Consider the following 22,351-nt stretch of genomic DNA (forward strand, 5'->3'; position numbering starts at 1 on the left):
AAATAATTGGGAGATATAAAAGTAACATTATCTGAAATTTAACATTGTATTCCTCCATCAATTTTATATTTCACCATTAGGTTGTACGGATATTACTTCTAATCTCTTTTGTTCTACAAATGCCTTTAGATGTTCGGGGACAAAAAAAATGTATACATCTAGGTGTTTCTTAATCACACATTTACACGGGTATCGCAGGGTAAAAGTGAAACCCATCCCTATTAATTCTTGTCTATATAACAGAAATTCTCTTCTTCTTGCCTGAGTAGTAATTGATAGGTCAGGGAAAATCCTTACCAAACTTTCATGAAACATGATAGGATACTTGGCAAAATATTGTTTCATAACCTTGTTAAGATCACTTAAATTAAGAAAAATTGCCACTAATGTACCTCTATCTATTATCATATTATTAGTACTTTCTAAAAAGTTTGTGAGGTTGCCTTGAAAAGGCATTTCCTCAGTTATTAAGTTTGGATTTTTTTTGGGAAGAAAATAGCAATGGGTGATAACAGGTATATCATTTTCTGGCAAGCTCATTACTTCTAAAAGAAATCTCTTCAACGTTTCCATCAATGTCTGCCCAACTACCCGAGGGAAGTTGAGAAGACGAAGATTTAAACGTTTACTGTTGTTTTCAAAGATTTCTATTCTTCGGGATAATGAGTCTCTATCTTTAACTACCAAGCTTTGGAATTCTAAATTCTTTTTCTCCCTATCCTCTAATAAAGCTATCCTTTCCTCTGATTTTTTCACGACATCTCGGATTTCTCTGATATCCTGCTGCCCTTTCCCTGTCATTGTATCTATTTTTCTGTCTAACCCTTTTATATCCAAGGACATTTTATTCATAATATCCCATAACAAATCCATAGTTACCACAGTGGGGCGTTCAGGGGTCGCAATGGAATCACCAGCTGAGACTCGATCTTGTGTCTCATTTCCAGCCCCTCCTATGATATTATCTGTGGGGGGCTGATGCTCAACTATATTGAGTTCCTCAGGTGTATCCATTTTAAGACCCTCTTGTGCCCTACACAAAGGTGGTCTATCCAGATTCGGACTCAGTGATGCCTCCTCCATGGACTCTGATACTCCTCCCAAGGTACCTGAGCCAGCGGTATCCTTGACCACTGGGGTAGATGGAGGTATTGACAAAACACGAACAATTTCCTGTTGTATCGGTGAAGGGGGAGGCAGGGAAGGAAACACCCTTACTCTCCCCTTCCGTTTTGGCGGCATCTTATATCAACAGTTACTTTCAGGAAGTTCGCTTTTTGCTACAATGTTAATTATTTACTTGCCTCCGTGACGGCAGAGATTCTGGCAGTCCTTCCCCTCCAAGCCTCTCAACGCCGAACTAAGCCGCACAAAGCCGTGCACCCCTTAGGTGTGCGCGGCTTTGGTGGCGCGCCGGCGACGGTGGCGCGCCTATTCGAGACGCTGTTCTTGTAGCGTCTCTCGGCCCCTCCCGCTGACGTCGGGGTGGCTGCCAGGAACCAGGAACCAGGAAGTGAAGAAACAAAGCTCTCCGGGTGCTTCTCGCCAGAATCACTGCAGCCAGAGAGAACATGTTTGAGGGAGAGTGAGCATGTATGTGGGAGAGAGAGAGAGCTTGTGTGCTTGTGTGTGGGAGAGTGAGAGATCATGTCTGCTTGTGTGGGAGTATGAGAGAGAGCATGTGAGCTTGTGATTGAGAGCATGTGTACATGTGTGTGGGAGAGTGAGAGCAGGTATGTGGGAGAGTGAGAGAGCTTGTGTGCTTGTGTGTGGGAGAGTGAGAGATCATGTCTGCTTGTGTGGGAGTATGAGAGAGAGCATGTGAGCTTGTGATTGAGAGCATGTGTACATGTGTGTGGGAGAGTGAGAGCAGGTATGTGGGAGAGTGAGAGAGAGCATATGTGCTTGTGTGTGGGAAAGTGAGTGAGAGCATACGTGCATATGTGTTGGAGAATGAGAGAGAACATGTGTATATGTATGTGGGGAATGAGAGAGAGCATGTGTGTTTGTGTGTGGGAGAGTGAGAGTGAGCATGTGTGCTTGTTTGTGGGACAGTGAGAGCATGTGTGTGGGACAGTGAGAGATGTGTGTGAGAGAGTGAGAGAGAGCATGTGTGCTTGTATGTGGGAGATTGAGAGCCAGCATGTGTGTATTTATGTGGGGGAGAGAGAGAAAGAATGTGTGTGCACCACTAGCTCAGTTACTCTCTGCCTGCTAATCCATGACAATTTCAGCGCATCTGGAAATCAAATGTTCCAAGGTATGGTTAATGGGGAATTTTTAAAATCCTTATTTTAATTATTCAGTGTTATTTGATGTTTCTTTTTTGAAATTGATATTTGGAAGATTTTTATATGAGTTTTTCATTATTGAATGTTATTCTATTCATTAATTGTTTTGAATTATTCTTTTTATTGGTATGATTTTACTAATTTTGTTTTATGAGGATTGGTAATATTTCTGTTTTTTAACATTGTTGCAGTGCATACAGAATTTGACTGGTTGTGGTTTCCAGTTCAGTTTTTGTCTATACATTTTAATTTATATTGTTGGTCTCTTTATTTTGTATTTGAGGGTGTCTCTGTGTTTTGCATGTATGACTGAAGTGGGTTATTCTGTTACTGTGTAGTTTCTATGTAAGGATCTATAGCCGTTTGGATTGTTCTGTTTTCTTAATAGGGGATTTATTACTATTTTAGGCCTGGTGAAATATTTATATTATCTTTCATAGGTAGGGCTGTTGCTGCTTGAGTGGCTCTCTGGGGTCATGCCCATGCCCAGGATGCATTTTAGTAGGCCTAATACCATATAAGTTCCAAATGTCTCTTGCTTTTTTGCAGGGTTTTCTGGTTGCCACCTCAGCAATGCATGTAAATATAATATACATATTGTAAGTGATATTTTTACCTCAGAAGACTGTGCTTTGAATGTTCTTTTTCATGTAAAATCTGTTATTATAAATACATAATTTTTTATTGTGTGTGAGGAGGGTGTGATGGAGTGAAGGGTGCAAGGCTGTAATGTTTTCCTATGGCACCTAATATCCTTGCACTGGCCAAGGGCATTGCTGTACAAACACTGAGTCTCCCAGCTCGTGGTGTCATGTGTTATGTAATGGGTGAGATCCGGTATTGGCCCGTGAAGTGGGGTACACCGATGAAGTCTCTCTGTAGTGGTGATGCAGTAGTGGCCTGTAGTGTAGGGTACACCGAGGGATCCCTCACTTCAGGATGGTATGGTAGTGACCCGAGGTACGGGAACACAACGAGGGTCCTGTAGCGATGATGCAGTAGTGGCCTGCAGCGCAGGCCACTACCGCAGGAGCAGTTCCTTACAAGAGATGATCTGGTACTGGCCCGAATTGCGGGGTACACCAGAGAGGTCCCACAATGGGGCTGGTAGTAGAAGTAGTCCATGGAGTCAGGGTTCTCACAGAGTGGTAGTTCCAGAGGAGGTCCTGGGAACAGGAACAGACAGCAGTCTAAGGCAGAAGGCCCTCCGAGGAGCGGATAGCCAGAGACGAGGAAAGGCCCCCGAGGAGCGGGTGCCCAGAGCGTCTAATGCCAAAAGAGCATCAGCTGGAACAGGAAGTCTGAAGGACGAAGCGGATTCAGCAACGAGGGAACACTTTGTTAACTCGTCAGTAGGCAGGGCCAGTAAGCTTAAGTACAGCAGGGTGAATGCGTCATCCGGAGGGGACGCCCCCGAGGTTCCTGCCACGATGTGTTTAAGACTGACCTGTGTGCGCACACGCGCGCGCCTTTGTGATCCCGAAGGCAAGATGGAGGTCGGCAGCACCCACGCTGTCCTGGGAATGCCAGGAAGGTCAGCTGTAGCTGGCGGAGGCCACCATTCTCCCCATAGGTGATAAGGCAGCAAAGAAAGAGGTGAGCATCAATGGTCGCAGCCATCTGCGTCCGACAGGCGTAACAATTGCAAGAGGATCTTGCAAAACTGAGAGACTGAGCATGAAAGTGGCAAATGAAATTTAATGTGGACAAGTGCAAAGTGATGCACTAAAAGAAGCGTAACCCAAATTATAGCTACACAATGCAAGGTTGCACGTTAGGAGTCACCACTCAGGAAAAGGATCTAGGTGTCATTGTTGATAATATGTTGAAATCTGCTTCTCAGAGTCCAGAAGCAGCCAAGAAAGGAAATAGAATGCTAGGGATATTTTATTTATTTATTTATATTTTATTCATTTTACACAAATTATACATTTTCAAAAATAAAATAAATTTTTCTGTATACAAAGTAAACTGCCATCAGCACAAGTTATCACATTTATAAGTACACATAAAAATGAAGTCCCCATATTTGGGAGAATAATATAGGAAAAAAAGAAAAACCAAACATTATTTGTAATGACAAATTAATTGAGAGTATTACTTTTTTTTTTGTGCAAAACCGATACCTCAACTAGATTCTTTATCTGTCAAAAAGGTCTCAAGATGAACCAGATCTTGGAAAATAAATTTATTCTTCTGATATATCACTGAACATTTACAGGGAAATCTGAGAAGGAAACTAGCACCAATGGATAATACTCTTGGTTTCAGTATTAGAAATTGTTTCCTTCTAATCTGAGTGTTATGAGAGACATCTGGAAAGATTTGAATCCTTTGGCCACAAAATATGAAGTCTTTATTTTTAAAGTATTTCTGTAGTGTCAGGTTTTTGTCCCTTTCGCTGCAAAAGGAGACCAAAAGGGTCGCTCTTTCCGGTATGTCATCTATTGAGCCTCCAGGAAAGACGTCAAATTTGGTGAATCTCTTTGTATTATATCCATCTCTTCCAGTTCATTTTGAGACCTAATCTTCGTTTTAGGAATACAGTATATTTTAGAAATATTCTTTTTCTCTATTGAGGTAATAGAAAGTATTTCTGAAACATATTTTTTAAATAATTCAGTAGCAGACAAAAGTTTAGATACGGGAAAATTCAGCAATCTAAGATTTTTCATTCTGTTCTCATTTTCAATATTTTCCAATTTTCTATGAATTGTTAAACTATCCTTTATAAAAGCAGTATTTGATGTCTGTAGCACTGATAATTGCATATTTACCATCTTAGAAGATTCATCTAACTGATTCAAGAGCAGTTCATGCTTACCCAAAACATTTTTAATTTCTAGAGTAACATTATTAAACTGAGCAGTAGAATTTATGAGAAATTTTTGCATAATCAATAAAACCTTCCAAACATCCCCTAAGGTAACTTTTTGAGGGTCAAGACTTTCTAAATTTAAATTGATATCTTGGGGGAGTTCTGATGAAACCTGAGAAACAGGTTCAATCTGCGCCGCCTCAGCAACCATATTTCCAGGCAAATTAATTAAAGGCAACATTCCCTCTAAATTTTGTGGAGTAGTTTGGGAAGTTACATCTAATAATGCCATCTGTGGTTGGGGTATCTGCACAGAGCCTGGACTTTCAAGGGATCCTGAGGAAAATGAAATTTCAGGAATATTCCTGGAGAAATAGCTTACCCTACGCTCCACATGGAGGTCCATAGGTCCTTTAACCGTAGTAACACCCAGCGATGAGGTAAACGGATTAGATTTTCTTTTCCTACCCATAAATGGGTGTATAAAGAAAACCAGAAAACGTTTAGATGGGACGCGCTCCTTTGGCACGCGGCTTCGGCTGTGCGCCAGCGGCTGCATGCCGCAGTCCCTCCAGATTTATCGGGCAGTCTGGGCCCCAAAGATGACTTCACTGGGGTCACGTAGCCTGCAAGGATGTTCCCACGACCTCCTGGGCACGACAATAGCTCCATTGCAGTCCCGCGACTTTTCCCTCTCTTCCGAGAGGTGACTCTCACCAACTCCTCTGGTTTTCCTGCCGCAGTCCCTCCAGATTTATTGGGCAGTCCGGGCCCCAAAGATGACGTCACTGGGGTCACGTAGTCTGCAGGGATGTTCCCACGACCTCCTGGGCACGGCAATAGCCCCGTCGCAGTCCCGTGGCTTTTCCCTCTCTCCCGAGAGGTGACTCTCACCAACTCCTCCTGTTTTCCTGCCGCAGTCCCTCCGGATTCCAAAGATGACGTCACTGGGGTCACGTAGCCTGCAGGAATGTTCCCATGACCTCCTGGGCACGGCAATAGCCCCGTCGCAGTCCTGCAGCTTTTCCCTCTTTCCCGAGAGGTGACTCTCACCAGCTCCTCCCAGAATGCTAGGGATTATTAGGAAGGGAAAGGCAAATAAAATGGTGGATGTCATAATGCCTCTGTATCGCTCCATGGTCTGACCTCATCTTGAGTACTGTGTGCTATTCTGCTCACCACATCTCAAAAAAGATATAGCAGAATTAGAAAATGTACAGAGAAGGGTGACTAAAATGGTAAAGTGGATGGAATGATTCCCCTTTGAGGAAAGGCTAAAGAGCTTAGGACTCTCAGCTTGGAGAAGAGATGACTTAGGGGAGATATTTATTTATTTATTTTTAATTTTTATATACCAACATTCTTGTATCAAATACAAATCATACCGGTTTACAATAAATCAAGGAAAATAGGTTTCCTAAGTCTAATACATTGAACATTTTTTAACAAGGAAATAGTTAACAAGGGATTACCAAATACTTTGAAAAAGGTTAATTAACAAAGGAAAAGTTAAAATAATTATATAGAATCTATAAGTGGAATAGAATGAGTAAACTTGAATTAGTTATTTACTCTTTCAAAAAGTACAAAGACCAGGAAACACACAATGAAGTTACTAACTTGTATATTTCAAATTAATAAGAGAAAATATTTTTTTACTCAGTGCATAATTGAGCTCTGGAATTCATTGCCAGAGGATGTGCTGAAATCTGTTAGTGTAGCTGCCTTTAAAAAAAGTTTGTACAAGTTCCTGGAGGAAAAGTCCATAAACTATTATTAAGATGGAGTTGCAGAAATCCACTTTTTATCCTAGGATTATTAGCATGGTATTTATCTATCTTTTGGGATCCTACCAGGTATTTGTGACCTGAATTGGCCACTATTGGAAACAGGATTCTGTGCTTGATGGACCTTTGCTCTGACCCAGTATGGCAATCTTATGTTCTTATGATTGTTCTTAATAGTAAAGGAATTCAAAAGGGTGAGAGATAAACACAGAGGATCCCTAGTTGCTAAAGGATGCAAATGAAGAAATGGGGTAAACTGCAGAGTAGCAGTTAGCAGAGTAGCAGTTAGCTTTAGTAACAGAAGGCATGGTGGTAACCTGCATACAGTGTCAGTTACTGTTGCAGAAGTTGACCCTTGGACCGAAGGGGAGTTGGTGCAACTTGCAAGGAGGAGCCCTGTAGGTCCCCTCCATCAGCAGGTGGAGCTGGTTGAAGCAGAGGCCCAACAGGAGCTTCATCAATATCAGCCCTCGTTCTCCTTAAGTTGAGCCCTTGGGTGCCGAGGTTGGCTAGACTTAAGCGTGGGCCTCTGTGGAGGTGAAGGTCCATTGCATAGAAGATAATGTGGACCAGCACAGTAAGAGAAAACGGAGTCGGGTCAGGCAGCGGTCTGGGCATGTGGCAGGCAATCAGAGTCAGGTGTAAGCTGTGGCCAGAGGCGGGCAGCGTACACTCAGGGACAAGGTCCAGGCAGAGGATCAGACCAGGTGGAGGTCAGAGGCAGGTGGAGGTCAAGCAGTGTCAAGTCCAAGCCAAGATCAAAAGCCAGAAGTCCAAACTGAGGAGCCACAGGAACAAGGAGGAACACTGGGAAGTGGTTGAAGACACAGAAGAACAGGAACACAGCAGGAACCAGGAACAGACTTTTAGGGAGTGCTAAGAGTGGTCCCATTTAAGGGGAATGTGTGTCCTTGGGCCATGGCACAATCTCAGAGGACTCCAAGGCGGTACCGAGGCAGGCGAGATGTGTCCAAACATGGGTGGAAACTGAAGGTTCGAACTCTCCACCGGACCTGCACACTTTCAGGAAGACCAACAACGCAATGGTGGTCTTTGAATGGTCCTCCAACCATTCCAAGCCCTTTCGGACCTGCCACTGGGTAACAGCAATAAGTGGCAGGCCGGATGGAGGACATGGGCAGACGAAGGCCTTGGAATATGGAAGGCTCAAACGAAGAACTTGGAAGGTGGAAACTCAGACAAGGAACTTGAAACGTGGAGACTCAGATGAGGAACTTGGAACTCTGAGCACTAGGAAGACTCAGACAAGGACTTGGAATGAAGAAGTTCAGGATCAAGGTTCAGGATCAAAGTCAAATACTAGATTGAGGCTGCGGCGCGGCACTCCTTACACAGCCCACCCACGGGACTGGTCACGGACTATGCTTGATGTGAGGCAGACTCCAGATGGATACGTGGAAGTTGAAGCTGGAACATGGTGAAGATTCAGAAGAAGCCTGCACCGAGATGCGCCCTACACAGCCACCCATGGCTGGTCACGGACCAAGCTGGAACAGAGCAGGTTTAAACAGAGGCATGGATGGAGCAGCCACAAGGGAATCCAAGGGCTGGAACAAGATTCAAGAGGGAGGACCAAGATGAGACTTGGCTTCAGGCAGGATGACCCTCCAGAGACTTGTGCTGCAGATGAGAAAGCATGCCTGTGCCATGACATGGCACACCAGGAAAGATGGCGACGAGGAACCAAGGGCTCAGAACATCAAGACAGGATCATCATGGAACATCAGGACTGGATCACGGAACAACAGGAACATGAAGACTGGATCACGGACATCAGGCCAGGATCACAGAACATCAGGACAAGCAACGAAGACTCAGGAATCAAAACAAGACATGGAGCTCCAATGAAGAAACGAAGACCTGACAGAGCACTGGGAGAAGAGACTTCCAGGAGTGAAGAACTCCGATGTAAGGCAAAGGCAGGAGTGAAGGTGAAGCCCTTTTATAGGGCTGGAACAGGAGATGCCCAGAATGACGTCATCAGGTGGGGCCCGGGGCATATCTGGCCATGGGCCCTTTAAATCTAGTAAGGAGGCGTGGCCACGCGCCTAGAGGCAGGCAGAAGAAATAACAGAGTGCTGGCGGCATTCTTGCCACGAAGGTAGGCTCAAGGGCGGCCTCCTGGCCATGTCGGGGAGCGGCAGCATAGCAGGAAGGAAAAGGTGAGAGACTGCTTGTGGTTAGCCCCGCAAGTAGAATCACAACTCAGACGCTGGATGAAGAACGCTGAGACAAAGAACTACACTGAAGAGGTGACCTATTGCTGAGGCAAGGAGAGGCAGGAGAGGTGGCCTTAAATAGTCCCAGTCCATGATGTCATCAAGGGGGCGCCATGGGAGAGTTCCCACCATGGACCTTTTAAATGCCGGCAAGTCGGGCTCGCACATGCCTAGGAGAGCTACGGAGGCATTCCTGGCTTTGGCAACGTGGGCTACCACTCCGCTTCAGGCAGCTGCAGCATTGGAGATCAGCGTGCCTGGTGCGGGCTGGCAGTAAGAGCGTATCGAGGCAGAGCCGGTAGCCGCAGCCTGGGTGACGCAGGTAGTGCAGGAGGGGTAGCAGTTGCAGACAGGGAAGGAGATTGCCAGCGGACCTGCTGCTGCATCCATGTGGGTGCTAAGCTGCTTCATTGATGCCACCATGAGCTCCAAGAACTGTTGCTGCTGCAGAATCTTCTGTGCTAGACCTGGAATGACCAGGAGGCCCGAGGCATCCACCGGGTCCATGACCTTGGCAATCTGTTGCAAAAGTGGATCCTTGGGCTGAGGGGAAGTTGGCACAACCTGCAAGGAGGAGCCCTGCAAGTCCTCACTGTCAGCAGGCAGAGCTGGCTGAAGCAGAGGCCCAACAGGAGCTTCACCAATACCAGCCCTCGTTCCCCTTAGGTGCCAGGAGCAGCTGGACTTAGATGCGGACCTCTGTGGAGGTGAAGATCTGTTGCGTAGAAGATGATGCCGGCCAGCACAGTAAGAGAAAGTGAAGCTGGGTCAGGCAGCAGTCTGGGCAGGGGGCGGACAATCAGTCAAGTTCAGGCTGTGGTCAGAGGCGGGCAGAATACACTCAGGGACAAGGTCCAGACAGATGGTCAGGCCAGGCAGAGATTAGTTAACAATAAGCAGGCGGAGGTCGGAGGTAGGTGGAGGTCAAGCAGTGTCAAGTCCAAGCCAGGGTCAAAAGCCAGAAGTCCAGACTGAGGAGACAAGGAATAATGGAGGATGAGGAGCCACAGGAACAAGGAGGAACCCTGGGAAGCAGACGAGGAGGACTTACCACGATGACAAGGACTCGGGATGAAGACATAGAAGAACAGGAACACAGCAGGAACCAGGAGCAGACGGGTGAAGAACTACTCCAAAGAGGCGACCTATTGCTGTTACGATCCTGCTCATGGAGCCCATCCCGCAAGCAGGCCCTCTACTCACCACTGCCCAAGGCTGTGCTGTGCTGGATGCCCTGCTCCCCGGCCCAACGCCACCAGTGCCGCCGCTGGGACACCTCACCTTTGCGGCAGGAAGCCGCCTCCGGCCTTGCACCTTTGAGGCCCTGGAGCCACCGCCCGACACCTCCTTCCAAGTGGCAGGGAGCAGCCGCCGCTGACTCCACCTTCACAGCGGGGAAGCCGCCGCTGGGATCCTTCCATCCTGCGGCAGGACGCCGCTGCCGTTTCTTGCCTTTGTGGCAAGAAGCCACCTCTGGCCTTGCTCCTTTGCGGCTGGGACGCTGCCGTCACCGATGATCTTCCCGTGGGCCCTCTAAGTGCAGGTGCACGCCTCTTCATGTTATTTAAAGGGCCAGAGGCAAGAAACGCCTGTGGCCCCACCGGATGTCATCATCAGTCTACTTCCTCTTCCAGCCCTATAAAAGGGCTCAGCTTCACTTCTTCGGGGCCTTCGAATCGGTTCCATTGTCGTCCATGTTCCTCTTTGGTCAAGGTCTTCCATGGTCTGCTCCTGTCCAGATGGTTCCGTGTTCCTTGTTCTTGATGTTCCTGGTCTCCTTCATCTGATGTTCCTGGTCTTGTTCCTTGTTGGAGCTCCTTTGTTGTCTGTTCCTTGTCCAGAAGTCCTGATGTTCCGTGTCCAGAAGTTCCTGATGTTCTATGTTCCGCATTCCTGAAGTTCCCGATGTCCCGTGTTCCAGTTCTGGTCCTGATGTCCTCGTCTCCGCCTCTTGTCCTGCTTCCAGGTTCCTTGCTTGTCCACCTTTCCTTGCGTGCCACTGTCGTGGTCCATGACCAGCCCATAGGGGCTGTGTAGGGTGCTTCGTGGCACAAGGCCTGTCTTCATGTCCGCAGCGCAAGTCTCCAGAAGGCCCTTGTTTTTAAAGCAGAGATCTGTTCCTGAAATCCGAGTTACGAGTCTTGAATACTGAGTCTTGAATCCTGTCTCGATCTTCGGAGTACCTTGTGCCTGCTTCTGTCCATGCCCAAGACTCTCGGTGCAGGCCTCTCCTGAATCTTCGACATGTTTCCAGTTCCAAGTTCCATTGCTTCGCCTGGAGTCTGCTTTGCCTCCGGCGTAGTCCGCGGCCAGCCATGGGCGGCTATGTAGAGCACGCTGTGATACAGTACTCACCCAGTACTAATGCCTGAATTCTGAATCCTTGCCTGAGACTTCCAAGTATCCTGAGTCTTCATCTGAGTCTTCCAAGTTTCCTGAGTCTTCATCCGAGTCTTCCAAGTTTCATGTCTCATCCTCTTCCTGCTCTCAGCCTCTGTCTGGCCTCACGCACTCGTTGTTCCCAAGAGGCGGGTCCGGAAGGTCTACTGAGTGGCCGGAGGGCTACTCCTCAGACCAGCATTGCGTTGCTAGGTCTCACTGGTGCATTTAGGTCCAGTGGAGGGCTGAGCCTGCCTTGTTCCAGTTCCTGACGTTCCTTGCCTTGTTTCTGGTCCAGCTTTGTTCCTACTCCGCCCGTGCCTGAACACTCACCTCCCATGGTGTGTCTTGGGTCCCCTCCCTGAGCCGCGCCATGGCCCAAGGGCTCACAATCTCCCTTGAGCAGGCAACCGTGCCTCCGCACTCGCAACAGTTGCCCAGGCAAGGAGAGGCAGGAGAAGTTGCCTTAAATAGTCCTCGTCCATGATGTCATCAAGGGGTGCTGTGGGAAAGTTCCCACTGCAGGTCCTTTAAATTCCAGCAAGTTGGGTGCGCGCACCTCTAGGAGAGCTTCTGCAGTGTTGCTGGCATTGGCAGCATGGACCTATTTGCTCCGTGCCAGGCAGCCATGTCCTTGCCAGGGAGACTGGCCGCGGCATCAGAGATCAGCATGTCAGAATGTTGTCTATAGGTAAGAATGGCAGGCTGCAGGATGGACCTGAGATCCGTTGAATGCAACAGTTACTAACCTTAATAGACGGCATGGGGGCAACCTGCACGAATCAACAGTTACTACCCTTAACAGAAACATGGGGTAACCTGCATGGAGTGGTTGTTACTACCCTTAACAGAAGGCATGGGGTAACCTGCATGGAGCGGCAGCTACCACCCTAAAAAAAAACCAACTTGCTGTCCAGACTGGTTTGACCACTTGGATCTTTTTCTGCTGATATTTACCATATTACTAGACTGAGCTGAACCACATTTTGTGCGCAGGTAGACCCCTGGGGGAACATATAACTTTTATAGCCTTTCAAAGTTGGCGAGTCTTTTGAGGGTGCACGGGGGGGGGGGGGGGGGGGGGGGGGGGGGGGGGGGGGGGGGAAAGTTGAAAATCTGACTATAAGAAATGCATGGGAGTCAAGTTCAATGCATCACATCTCAAGAATCGCCAGTCCGATTTTCACTAAATCTTGGCATTGGGCACAATGGTCTTTAATTGGGATGCTTAAAATGTTATTTATTTATTTATAGTTTTTTATATGCCGATGAACAATGGGAACATCTCATCGGTTCACATTAAACGAAATTCAGCAACAATTGCTTTATAGTGAAACAAGGAACATATGGATAACAAGAAAGGGTAACATTAAACGATTTACAGGTTATATTGATATGCATCATGAAAACATAACATAAATTACAAGACAAACCATATTTACAGGAATAACATTATATACATGGGTGTCGAGATGGACTTGTGGAGTGTGTGTCATGTAGGGGAATTCATTTCATTCCACTTTGCCATTTATTGTGGCAGCCCCAGCACGTATTGCTGAAGCAGTCTAGTTTGGCGCTGTAAATACTAAAATGTTTCACTAGGTCGTAATTTCTCCTATCGCTTCCCTGTAGACCACCAGAGATCCTCTGTGCTTATCACATGTCCTCTTACTTCTCTCCCACTTCCCACCTTTCTTGTGTCTAACCGGGAAAACTGTGTAATGGCCTAAATAGCCGGCAATACTGTAAACCTGGTGCGGGAGCACCTGTGCTCCCATCGCTTAGCGGCCACCGCTGCTGCTCTGCTGATTTCAGGCTCCCTGCTAACGGTGGCGCAGGCACAGAGCAGAGCTGCCTGCTCCCGCAGTCCTGCCCTATCGCTCCCCGGTGGTGGGAATAAAGGCATAGCAGGGGTAGGCAGCCAGTGGGAGGAGAGGACCCGCTGGGGAGCGCGCGTGCCTAGAACAGTCCAAGAGGGAACCTGAGGAACCTGAGAACTAAGACAGGCAGTCTTGAACTGTAAGTGTGCTGACTTTAAGTGCTGCATTATTAGTTTATTGCGTTATCTAGAGACAGGAACTGTCAGTGTTAGAAGCAGGGTGGCTGGGACTCTCTCAGAGAGATGAGCGCTGATACCTATGCGCACGATTGGATGCGCCATCCCCCGTTTTGCACTGGGGGATACGGACACTCATCCGATCGTGGGATAAACCGTGCGCTGCAGCCAGCATTGGCCTGACAGTGTGGGGAGAGGTGGATCCTTTATCAGTGCTGTGAGGGAAGAGGTGAATCGCAGCCTAAGGACAGCCTGTGTTGTTTAGTACTCATTTCAGGGTTGGTTGCAAGCCAATGTCCTTGGATCCCTAATAGTAAGGCTGGCAAACTTGGAAAAAGAAACCTGAAACAAAATTAACTATTTAAAACAGTTACATTATAAACACGTGTTAAACTGGGGTCAGTTTTCAAAGATCTTCTCAATGGATACGATTACTCAGTAAAATTTTAGCCAGTTATCCTTTAGGAGAATTTTCAGCTAAGTGTAACCCACTAAATTTTTGGCTGAAAATTCCCTAAATCTTAGGGATATTTCATTATTTGTTTCATTTAGGGTTTTTTTCCCCTGTTTGTTTAATTTGTTTCTGTTGCATACTATTTGTTTTGGTGCATGCTAAGTAAAAAAAAAACCCCAAAACCAAAATGAAGCAAAACTATGTGGCATTTTTTTGTTGTTGTTTGTTTTTGAAGTGACACGAAATAAAAAACAAAATGCCTCCAACGTTTTTAATGCCGATTCAAAACAAAGGCGCATCCATACTAACTGTGGGCGGACTGCCTGATTTCGGTCCCTGCCCCCCAGACCTTACCTGGACAGAGAGGTATGGTATAACCCAGGGACAAGAAAAATAAAAGGACAACAGAGAATAACTGGACTGGTGACAACTGTATCTCAGAATTGCAGCAAGGGTACAACTGGGCACTGTTTTTTTTCCCTGTGGAGCAGAGATGATGTCATAATAAAACTGTTTCATTTTAGATCCAGCATGAGGCTTGTGCTGTTGCAAAAAGCAGCAGTATTGGATTACAAGAGGCACAGGGGGGTTCAGTTACTACAATGAGCCAATGGGGAGAACATGAGACCAATCAGTGCGAAGCTAGCTAACAAAGGCAGGAGGCTGTGTGTGAGATCGGGGAGAGAGAGCAGCAGGGAAAGGAAGGAGACAGCTGTGCTTGGGCTAGGATCCCTCCTTGCCCTTCGCCCATGGCTACCAGGATACAGAGCACAGTAGAAGGAGAGTCTAGGATCTGAGAGCTGATGTCCCCCTCCTGCAGGATAAAGTGCAGCTAAGTAATCCTAATTTGCTCAACAGCAGTACAGACATTCGTTCTGGGCCCCAGACAGTTGCATCAGTGAGCTGCAAGATAAACCCCTTCTGTTTGCTACCAAGTAGAGGCCGGCCCAGACTTTCTAAATCCCTGCATCAGGGCAGGGAACCAGTTTGTTTCCTCTGTTTTGGAGCCTGTATAAGACTGGAGTTTCCAGAGAGTGCCAATACATTCTCAACTTATACAGCCTGCATTGAATAGGATATAACAACCACTTTCTTACTGATACTCTTGCCCAACGTTCTTGGGATTTTCCTTTTTTTGGGGGGGGTGTACACTCCTTGGACTGGGGACTAATGAGAGTAACCGTATAACATTTATTTTGTGCACTGGTATGACATTTACCCTTAAGATCTTGGGTAACCATAAGGTTTGCCAGAGGGCAGTCTGAACAGGAGAATCCTCAGGCTGCTACTGAAAATTCAAGTTGCTCATAGCCCTGGTTTACTGGGCAGGTTGATTAATGTACCAGAACAATATTTGGCCAAATTGTGATTTATATGCTTATGGATGCGTGCTATTACTAATTATTTTCACTTCGTTTGCTTTATCATTTCTGCAGTGTTCTGTGTACCTGTTAACAGTAAAAGAAGTTAATGTTTACAGTAAAGTGGTGATTTTTGTGCTGTACACTGTTCCCAGAGGGGGGGTGAGAACCACAGAGATGGGTCGGGGCATTTGGATCATTTATCCCAGAGATGCTAACGTAACCCGCAACCCCCACTCTGATAATCATACCCAAAGGTGCAGATGGGGGTTATTCTTCTTGTGCAGCCCCTCTCCCTTGGCAGCATAATACTTGAGGGGGTGCTACATAACACTAGCCATTCAAAATGCCACTGGCTAGATGTAGACCAGCTCTTTGTGCGAACGGGGTTGCCTGCCTAAACTTAGCCGGTTAGCAGTAAGCATCAACGTTAGTTGGCTAGGCCCTTCCCATGAATATCCCTTTGAGCCGCCCCTCTTTTTTGCTCAACTAAATGTGAATTTAGACTGTTAAATACAGCCAGGGAGCAGGGGGAAATATTTTAAAGCAGAGGTTTAACCAGTCTCCTCCTGGGGTTAGTCAGGTTCAGTTTTCTCTTTTGGAGCACTAAGTCTTGTTTAAGTGGATTTCGGTTGCCTCGGATCTCTCTAGCCTAGCCGGGCTCTCTGGCTCGCGCTTTCTTTGCTCCTGGCCCTGAGGGTGACTTGAAAGCTCTTCCGGCCCTGCAGTGTAGCCTGCCCTTTTAATGCCGAGACTTGCACACTTGCAGTATAATATTCTTTGGTTTTGTGACAGGAAAGAGGAAGAAGTGAATTCAAAAGATGCTATCATATTACATCAGTTTTCAAGACCCAATAATGGCGTTCCTAGTCTGTCTCCATTCTGTCTGAAAATGGAGACCTACTTGAGGATGGCTGATTTGCCCTACCAGGTAAGCTCTTTTACCCCTAGAATTGTTGTTTGTTTGTTGCAAAGCTGAATGCTAAATATTAGATGGAAACATTTATCTCGTTCAAGGTCGATATCTTTCCATATATGATTTGCGCCGTCTCTGTGTTGGTCATTCTGTCAGTCACGCTCAATAGTGCATATTTGGGCTGCCTTTTCAAGCCAACTGATGCTCGTGTTGGCTTCCCTTAGGTTCTCCTCTTGATGTCCCACCCGAAATTGTCCCTTAGTGGAGAAACTCAATGGAGATGAGTTTCTCTGTTTCAGATATAAATTAAGATAATTATGGGTCTACCACAGGTATTATCACTAGTGATACACAAAACCATATACCCGTGTATATAATTAAATAACTCAATTTTTATTTCTAAACACTTTTTTTAAAATACATAAAGCATACCTATTACATCAAAAACCATTCATACCACTCTCATTCACTCATCTAAACATACAATGTTAAAATACAACAAAGTTACATTTTAACTCCCAAATTACACAAATATTGCAACAATCCCTGATTACAATGTATATATTTCATTTAACAAAGATTCCTTAGTAAATTGATTGATACAATGTATACATTTCATTTAACAAAGATTCCCTAGTAAACTAATTCCCTTAAAGCTGCCTTTAAATTGCTATTTTTTGTTTAATTTTATTAAAATTTGTAAGCAATATCCCTAGATTTTATAAATTATGTCCCGACAGAAAGCTCCTGTTTCACCCGTTGGTTTCTTCAGGGGATTTATTTTCAACAATTTTCATGTAACATCTTCTTAATTCCAAAACTCCCACTTCAAATTCATTTCCAATTCACAATGTATTAGGAAACCTTAAGTTAAAACACAAATCTCACATATATTAACATATACTCCACACATTAAATCTCTTAATCCAATTTAAATAACTTACACCAAATCTCTCCCTAGTCATTGTTATCCCACTCACCTATGTGCCGATCCTTACTCAATTTACTCCATTTTCATCATTGCTTAAATGACTGTATATTTTCATTAATACCAACTCTCTTCCTGTGTATAAATCCAAATGCAAAGCAAAATTTATATGCTGCATGAACAATAACCATTATTTTATATTGTTCCATCAACTTTACCAACCTGACAAACTTTGTCATTCAATCCTACATGCTGCTTATATTTTTCACAAGCTGTTCATATTCACACATTCTTTGAATCCAAAGTTATTTCTCATTTCGCCAAAGCTCTCTCTGTAAAATATGGCAAAAATTAAAACACCACCACCAATCTCAATTTTACTATACTTTTCCACAAATTTCAAACCAAGAATTACTTACTATATCTCATAGACGCCATCATGAATCAAACATCTCTACTCAACGGAACAACGCCGCGATTGCGCACAAATCCCTTCCTACCATCACTCATTTTTAAACATACCTACGTGATTACATCACCACACCGAATCCCACTGCAAATATCGCGATGAAGCTGCTTTTTTTAAGCGTACCCATAGCGTTAACTTTCCAGCTTATTTTAATGACAATGACAACGCTATCCCTTCATACATATGTAGACCAATTTAAAGAAAATACTCCATTCTATTTCATGATTTAATCCCCCTGGTTCTACTGTTCCCCATCTATATATAAAACGCTGCTCCTTTTGGGTTAAGATCCTTGAGACATTTCCTCCTCTTTGTAGTGACAATTGATAAAGCACACAAAATCTCATATCTTCCACCTTGTGTCCCTTCCTCACCCAATGATTAACTAATGGGGATTTTTCTTTTTTAATTCTGATATTACTCATATGCTCCAAAATTCTAACTTTGATGGTTCTTTTTGTCTGCCCAATATAGAATAAACCACAGGAACAAGTAATCATATATATTACCTGAGCAGATTTACAATTAAAATGTTTAGGCAAGTAATATATTTCACCTGTGGATGGAACATGGACATATTGTACTTGTTGTGCATATGGACATACTATACAACCTTCACATACAAACTGTCCTCTATTATCTTGAACATCACTCTGAATGGGCAATGCCGAAGAGGTTAATATGTCCCTTAAAGATCTGTTCTTGCGAAATGCAAAAATAGGTAATTCTCGAAATACCCCCTCATCCTGCACTACTGACCAACACTGATTCACAATGGATTTGATATTGAAACCCAAATGAGAAAAGGGGAGCGTACACACCACTCTTGTTAAAGGCTCTTTTGTTTTAGTTATCAATAAATTATCTCTGTTAGTGTATAACGCTCTTTTAAACGCTCTCTTGATAACCTTTTTCGTATACCCACGTTCTAAAAACCTTACTGTCATCTCATGAGATCTCTCTCTATACTCATCTACTGTTGTACACAAACGTCTCAATCACAAAAATTGTCCTATAGGTATGTTTTCTTTTAACCGTTTAGGATGGAAACTTGAAAATTCTAAGGTTGTGTTCCTATCTGTCTGTTTTCTATAAATTGTGGTACACAATCTCATCGATTCCTTATAGACTTTCATGTCCAAAAAAGACACGCTATCTTTATCCTCTTTAAACTCAAACTGTAGATTAACATCCTTTGAATTAATCCAATCTTTTAATGCATTTAACCTCTGAGACGTCCCTTTAAAAATAAAGAAGACGTCATCGATGAATCGCTTCCAAATGACTATTTCATTCCAAAAACAAGATTGATAGATGTAAGACTCTTCAAATGCCGCTACATATAAGCAGGCCACCGATGGGGCCATTGAAGACCCCATCGGTATGCCTTTAATTTGATGAAAAAAGTTATTTTCAAATTGAAAAAAACTTTTTTTAAGGATAATTGTTGATAACTTCAATAGCAAATCTTTTCTCATTGTGGACATCTCCATTTCCTCTAGTCTATCACATAATCCTTACTGCTGAATCCTGGGGTATGTTTGTATAAAGCGCTGATATATCTGCTGTTACCAGCCACCAATCATTTTCTATATCATCTAACTGATATATTATTGATAAAGTCCACAGAATCTTTAATATACGATTTTATACCACGTATGGCCGGCTGTAACAGTGAATCCATATATTTAGATATGGGTTCAAATAATGAACCCATACCCGAAACTATCGGTCTTCCCGGTGGTGATAGCAAATTTTTATGCACCTTAGGGACAGTATAGAATATTGGACAAGTCAGATGTTCCTCAAATAAATAATCACCCAATTTCTTATTGATAACCTTATTTTTTAATGCTCCCTGTATAAGAGAAAACAGTTCTATCTGAATCCCCTCAGTTGGATCCTCATTTAATGGGTGGTAAAAATTAATGTCACTCAATTGCCTATATACTTCCATCGTATACATTTCTTTGTCCATAAGGACCGTTGCACCCCCCTTATCTGCTGGCTTTATTATAATTGTCCTGTCTCTTTGTAACTGAGTTAATGCTGCCTTTTGTTCTCTATTCAAATTAGTATAGACAGGACAATTTTTTAATTCCAACTTTTGCAGGTTTTTTAAAACTAATCTCTCAAAGACTGTTATAAATGGATCTTGGGGGTCTGGAGGAATCCATCTAGACCGTTTCATAAATCTTATATCCTGCTCTTGTCTCTCCTCCTGCTCTTGTCTCTCCCCCTCTTCACTATCCGCAAAATATCTCTTCAATTTTAACCTACGAAAAAATTTAAACAGATCCACTCTCGTTTCAAACGAATCATATTCTGCCGTCGGCACAAACGATAGTCCCTTATTCAATACTTCAATTTCAACACCAGATAACTCCCGGGAAGATAAATTAATTACCGATCCGTTGATTATTTGTTGTACCTCTGGTACCGACCCCTGTACCTGTATCCCATATTTGTTTGTGGACCCCAATTCCTTCTCCCTCCTCTGTTTTGAGATCTTAAAAAATGCTGATTATCATCGCTTGTAGATTCACCATATTCAGTTATATTCTCTACCACATTATTTACCAACGGTTGTGCAAATGCTACAGATCTTTTTTTAACCGGTTCTGTTCTTTCTACCTCATCCTCGGACGAATCTGATGAGGATGAAAATGTTTTACCCCCACCCTTCTTATTCTGCTTATTCATCCACGGGTAGACATACCCTTTGGTGTAATCGGTTTGATCACGCAAGAACTTATTTACCTTAGCTTCTCTAGTTTCCCCCTTAAATTTCTCCAATTGCTCCTGTGCTTGCTCCATCTGTTTGTCAAATAATTCTTTCTGAGTACCCTCCTGTAATGCTTTTAATTGTAAATCAGCCTCCTCTTGTATTGAATCTAATGTCTGTTGAGTTCGTTCGATTATCAGCACCATCAAATCATGGGAGCACTTATTTAATACAGCATTCCATTTCTGTATAAAATCCTCTTGGTCTGCATACAACAATGGCTCCTTTATTATACGCAGACCACGTGGGATTCTTTTTATTTTACAATATTCAGAAAGGTATGCCGCATGAGACTCCATCCTTATATATTTTTTCCTTTTTGCTACATAATCATCCAGACATCCTACTGTTAATACTGAATGTTCCTTTTCAAACAGGCTAAAATTTGAGATAATAGAACAAGCAGCTTGCTCAGAAAAGCTAAAAAAATTATTATCAGTGGTAACAGTTGATACAGCTTGTTCCTCCATTTTATACTAATCTCTAAACAAATTTTAAACAGTCAAATTATGATATAACACCCTACAATGACTAGATATAACCCTTCCTTTACAAAAGGTAACCACAATGGTCCGATATAAATTAAGATAATTATGGGTCTACCACAGGTATTACACAAAACCATATACCCGAGTATTAATTTATATCGGACCATTGTGGTTACCTTTTGTAAAGGAAGGCTGTATCAACTGTTACCACTGGTAATAATTTTTTTAGCTTTTCTGAGCACCTGTAGAGGTGGCCTAGCAGGGGAAAATGTTTAAAAAATAGATCTGATACTTGCATGGTGATGCCTGACCCACTCTCTTCCCATCCCCCCCCCCTTTTGTCAAATGTTGAGCTCCCCCAAGCCAAACACCCCTTCCACTCCCCAGGCTCCCCCAGCATACAGGGGCCGGCCAATGGCACGGATACCCTGTCACATGGTAAGGGCAAAGGGCCATCGGCGCCATTTTGATTAGTGGCAGCCAACGGCCCGGGAGCGGGAGATTGCTCCCGGGACCCTCACTGGACCACCAGGTACCTGTAAAAAGTTTTTTGGGGGGTCGGGAGGGTGGGGGAAGCTAAGGGATTAGTTTTAAAGGGTCGGGGTGGGTTTAGGGGTTATTTTTGTGTGCCTTTTTTCCCACCCTCCCCCAAAACGATAAGAGAACCCCCATGAACAATTTCGTGGGGTTTTCCTATCGTTTTGGGGGAGCCCCCGATTTCTGATGATTTTGAAAATATCGTATGATATTTTCAATCGTCCGAAGTCCGATTCACATCCCTATTTTTTAAAGCTCTCCTGTTTTGATTTATTTTGTAGAAGAATCGATTATATTGGGGGGGCGAGAAGATTTTAATACTGTTCAAGCCTATCTTTAGATAAAACTGGCAGTTTTAGTAGCTATGATAAGAGATTGAGTGAGGAATTCTGTATGAATTTGAAGTCCTTTGAATTGTTAGATAGTTGGAGATTTCTATTTCTCTTTGCTGTCCCCTCCTTCAGCTGACCTAGCTTGCCAGCAGCTTGACATTTGCGTTTTCCCTTAAATAACTCTTCGGCTTCCTACTCTTTTATTTCCCCTCCATCTACTTCTCATCATTTATTTATTTAGTTTCCGATTTAACCAGCTTTCCCAGAGGCTCGAGGCAGGTACTTAGCCACTAAAAAATGATGCTGTTCTTTTCTTTCTCTGATCTTTCACCTGCTTCTGTCACCCATATCTCAAAGCTCACCCTGGGCATGGTAGCCAAGGCCTTGCCGCCTCGGTTTTCTCATCTAACATAGTAAGATAGTAATGACAGCAGAAAAAGACCAAAATGGTCCATCCAATCTGGCCAGCAAGCTTCCCAAGGTAGTAACTGCCGCTCCGTGCAGGTTACC

At 44.2% G+C, this 22,351-nt stretch overlaps 1 protein-coding gene across 2 annotated transcripts in view; it reads left to right on the forward strand.

Annotated features, from left to right (window-relative positions):
- FAXC (failed axon connections homolog, metaxin like GST domain containing) overlaps positions 1 to 22,351 on the forward strand; it is an 83,891-nt gene that overhangs the window by 16,386 nt on the left and 45,154 nt on the right. For both annotated transcript variants that reach the window (XM_029595385.1, XM_029595387.1), the window contains exon 2: positions 16,182 to 16,317. In XM_029595385.1, coding sequence (XP_029451245.1) covers positions 16,182 to 16,317 — 136 coding nt within the window. The remainder of the gene's footprint in view (positions 1 to 16,181; positions 16,318 to 22,351) is intronic.

The sequence above is a fragment of the Rhinatrema bivittatum genome, chromosome 3 (genome assembly GCF_901001135.1).
Source record: "Rhinatrema bivittatum chromosome 3, aRhiBiv1.1, whole genome shotgun sequence".
NCBI classification, from domain to species: domain Eukaryota; kingdom Metazoa; phylum Chordata; class Amphibia; order Gymnophiona; family Rhinatrematidae; genus Rhinatrema; species Rhinatrema bivittatum.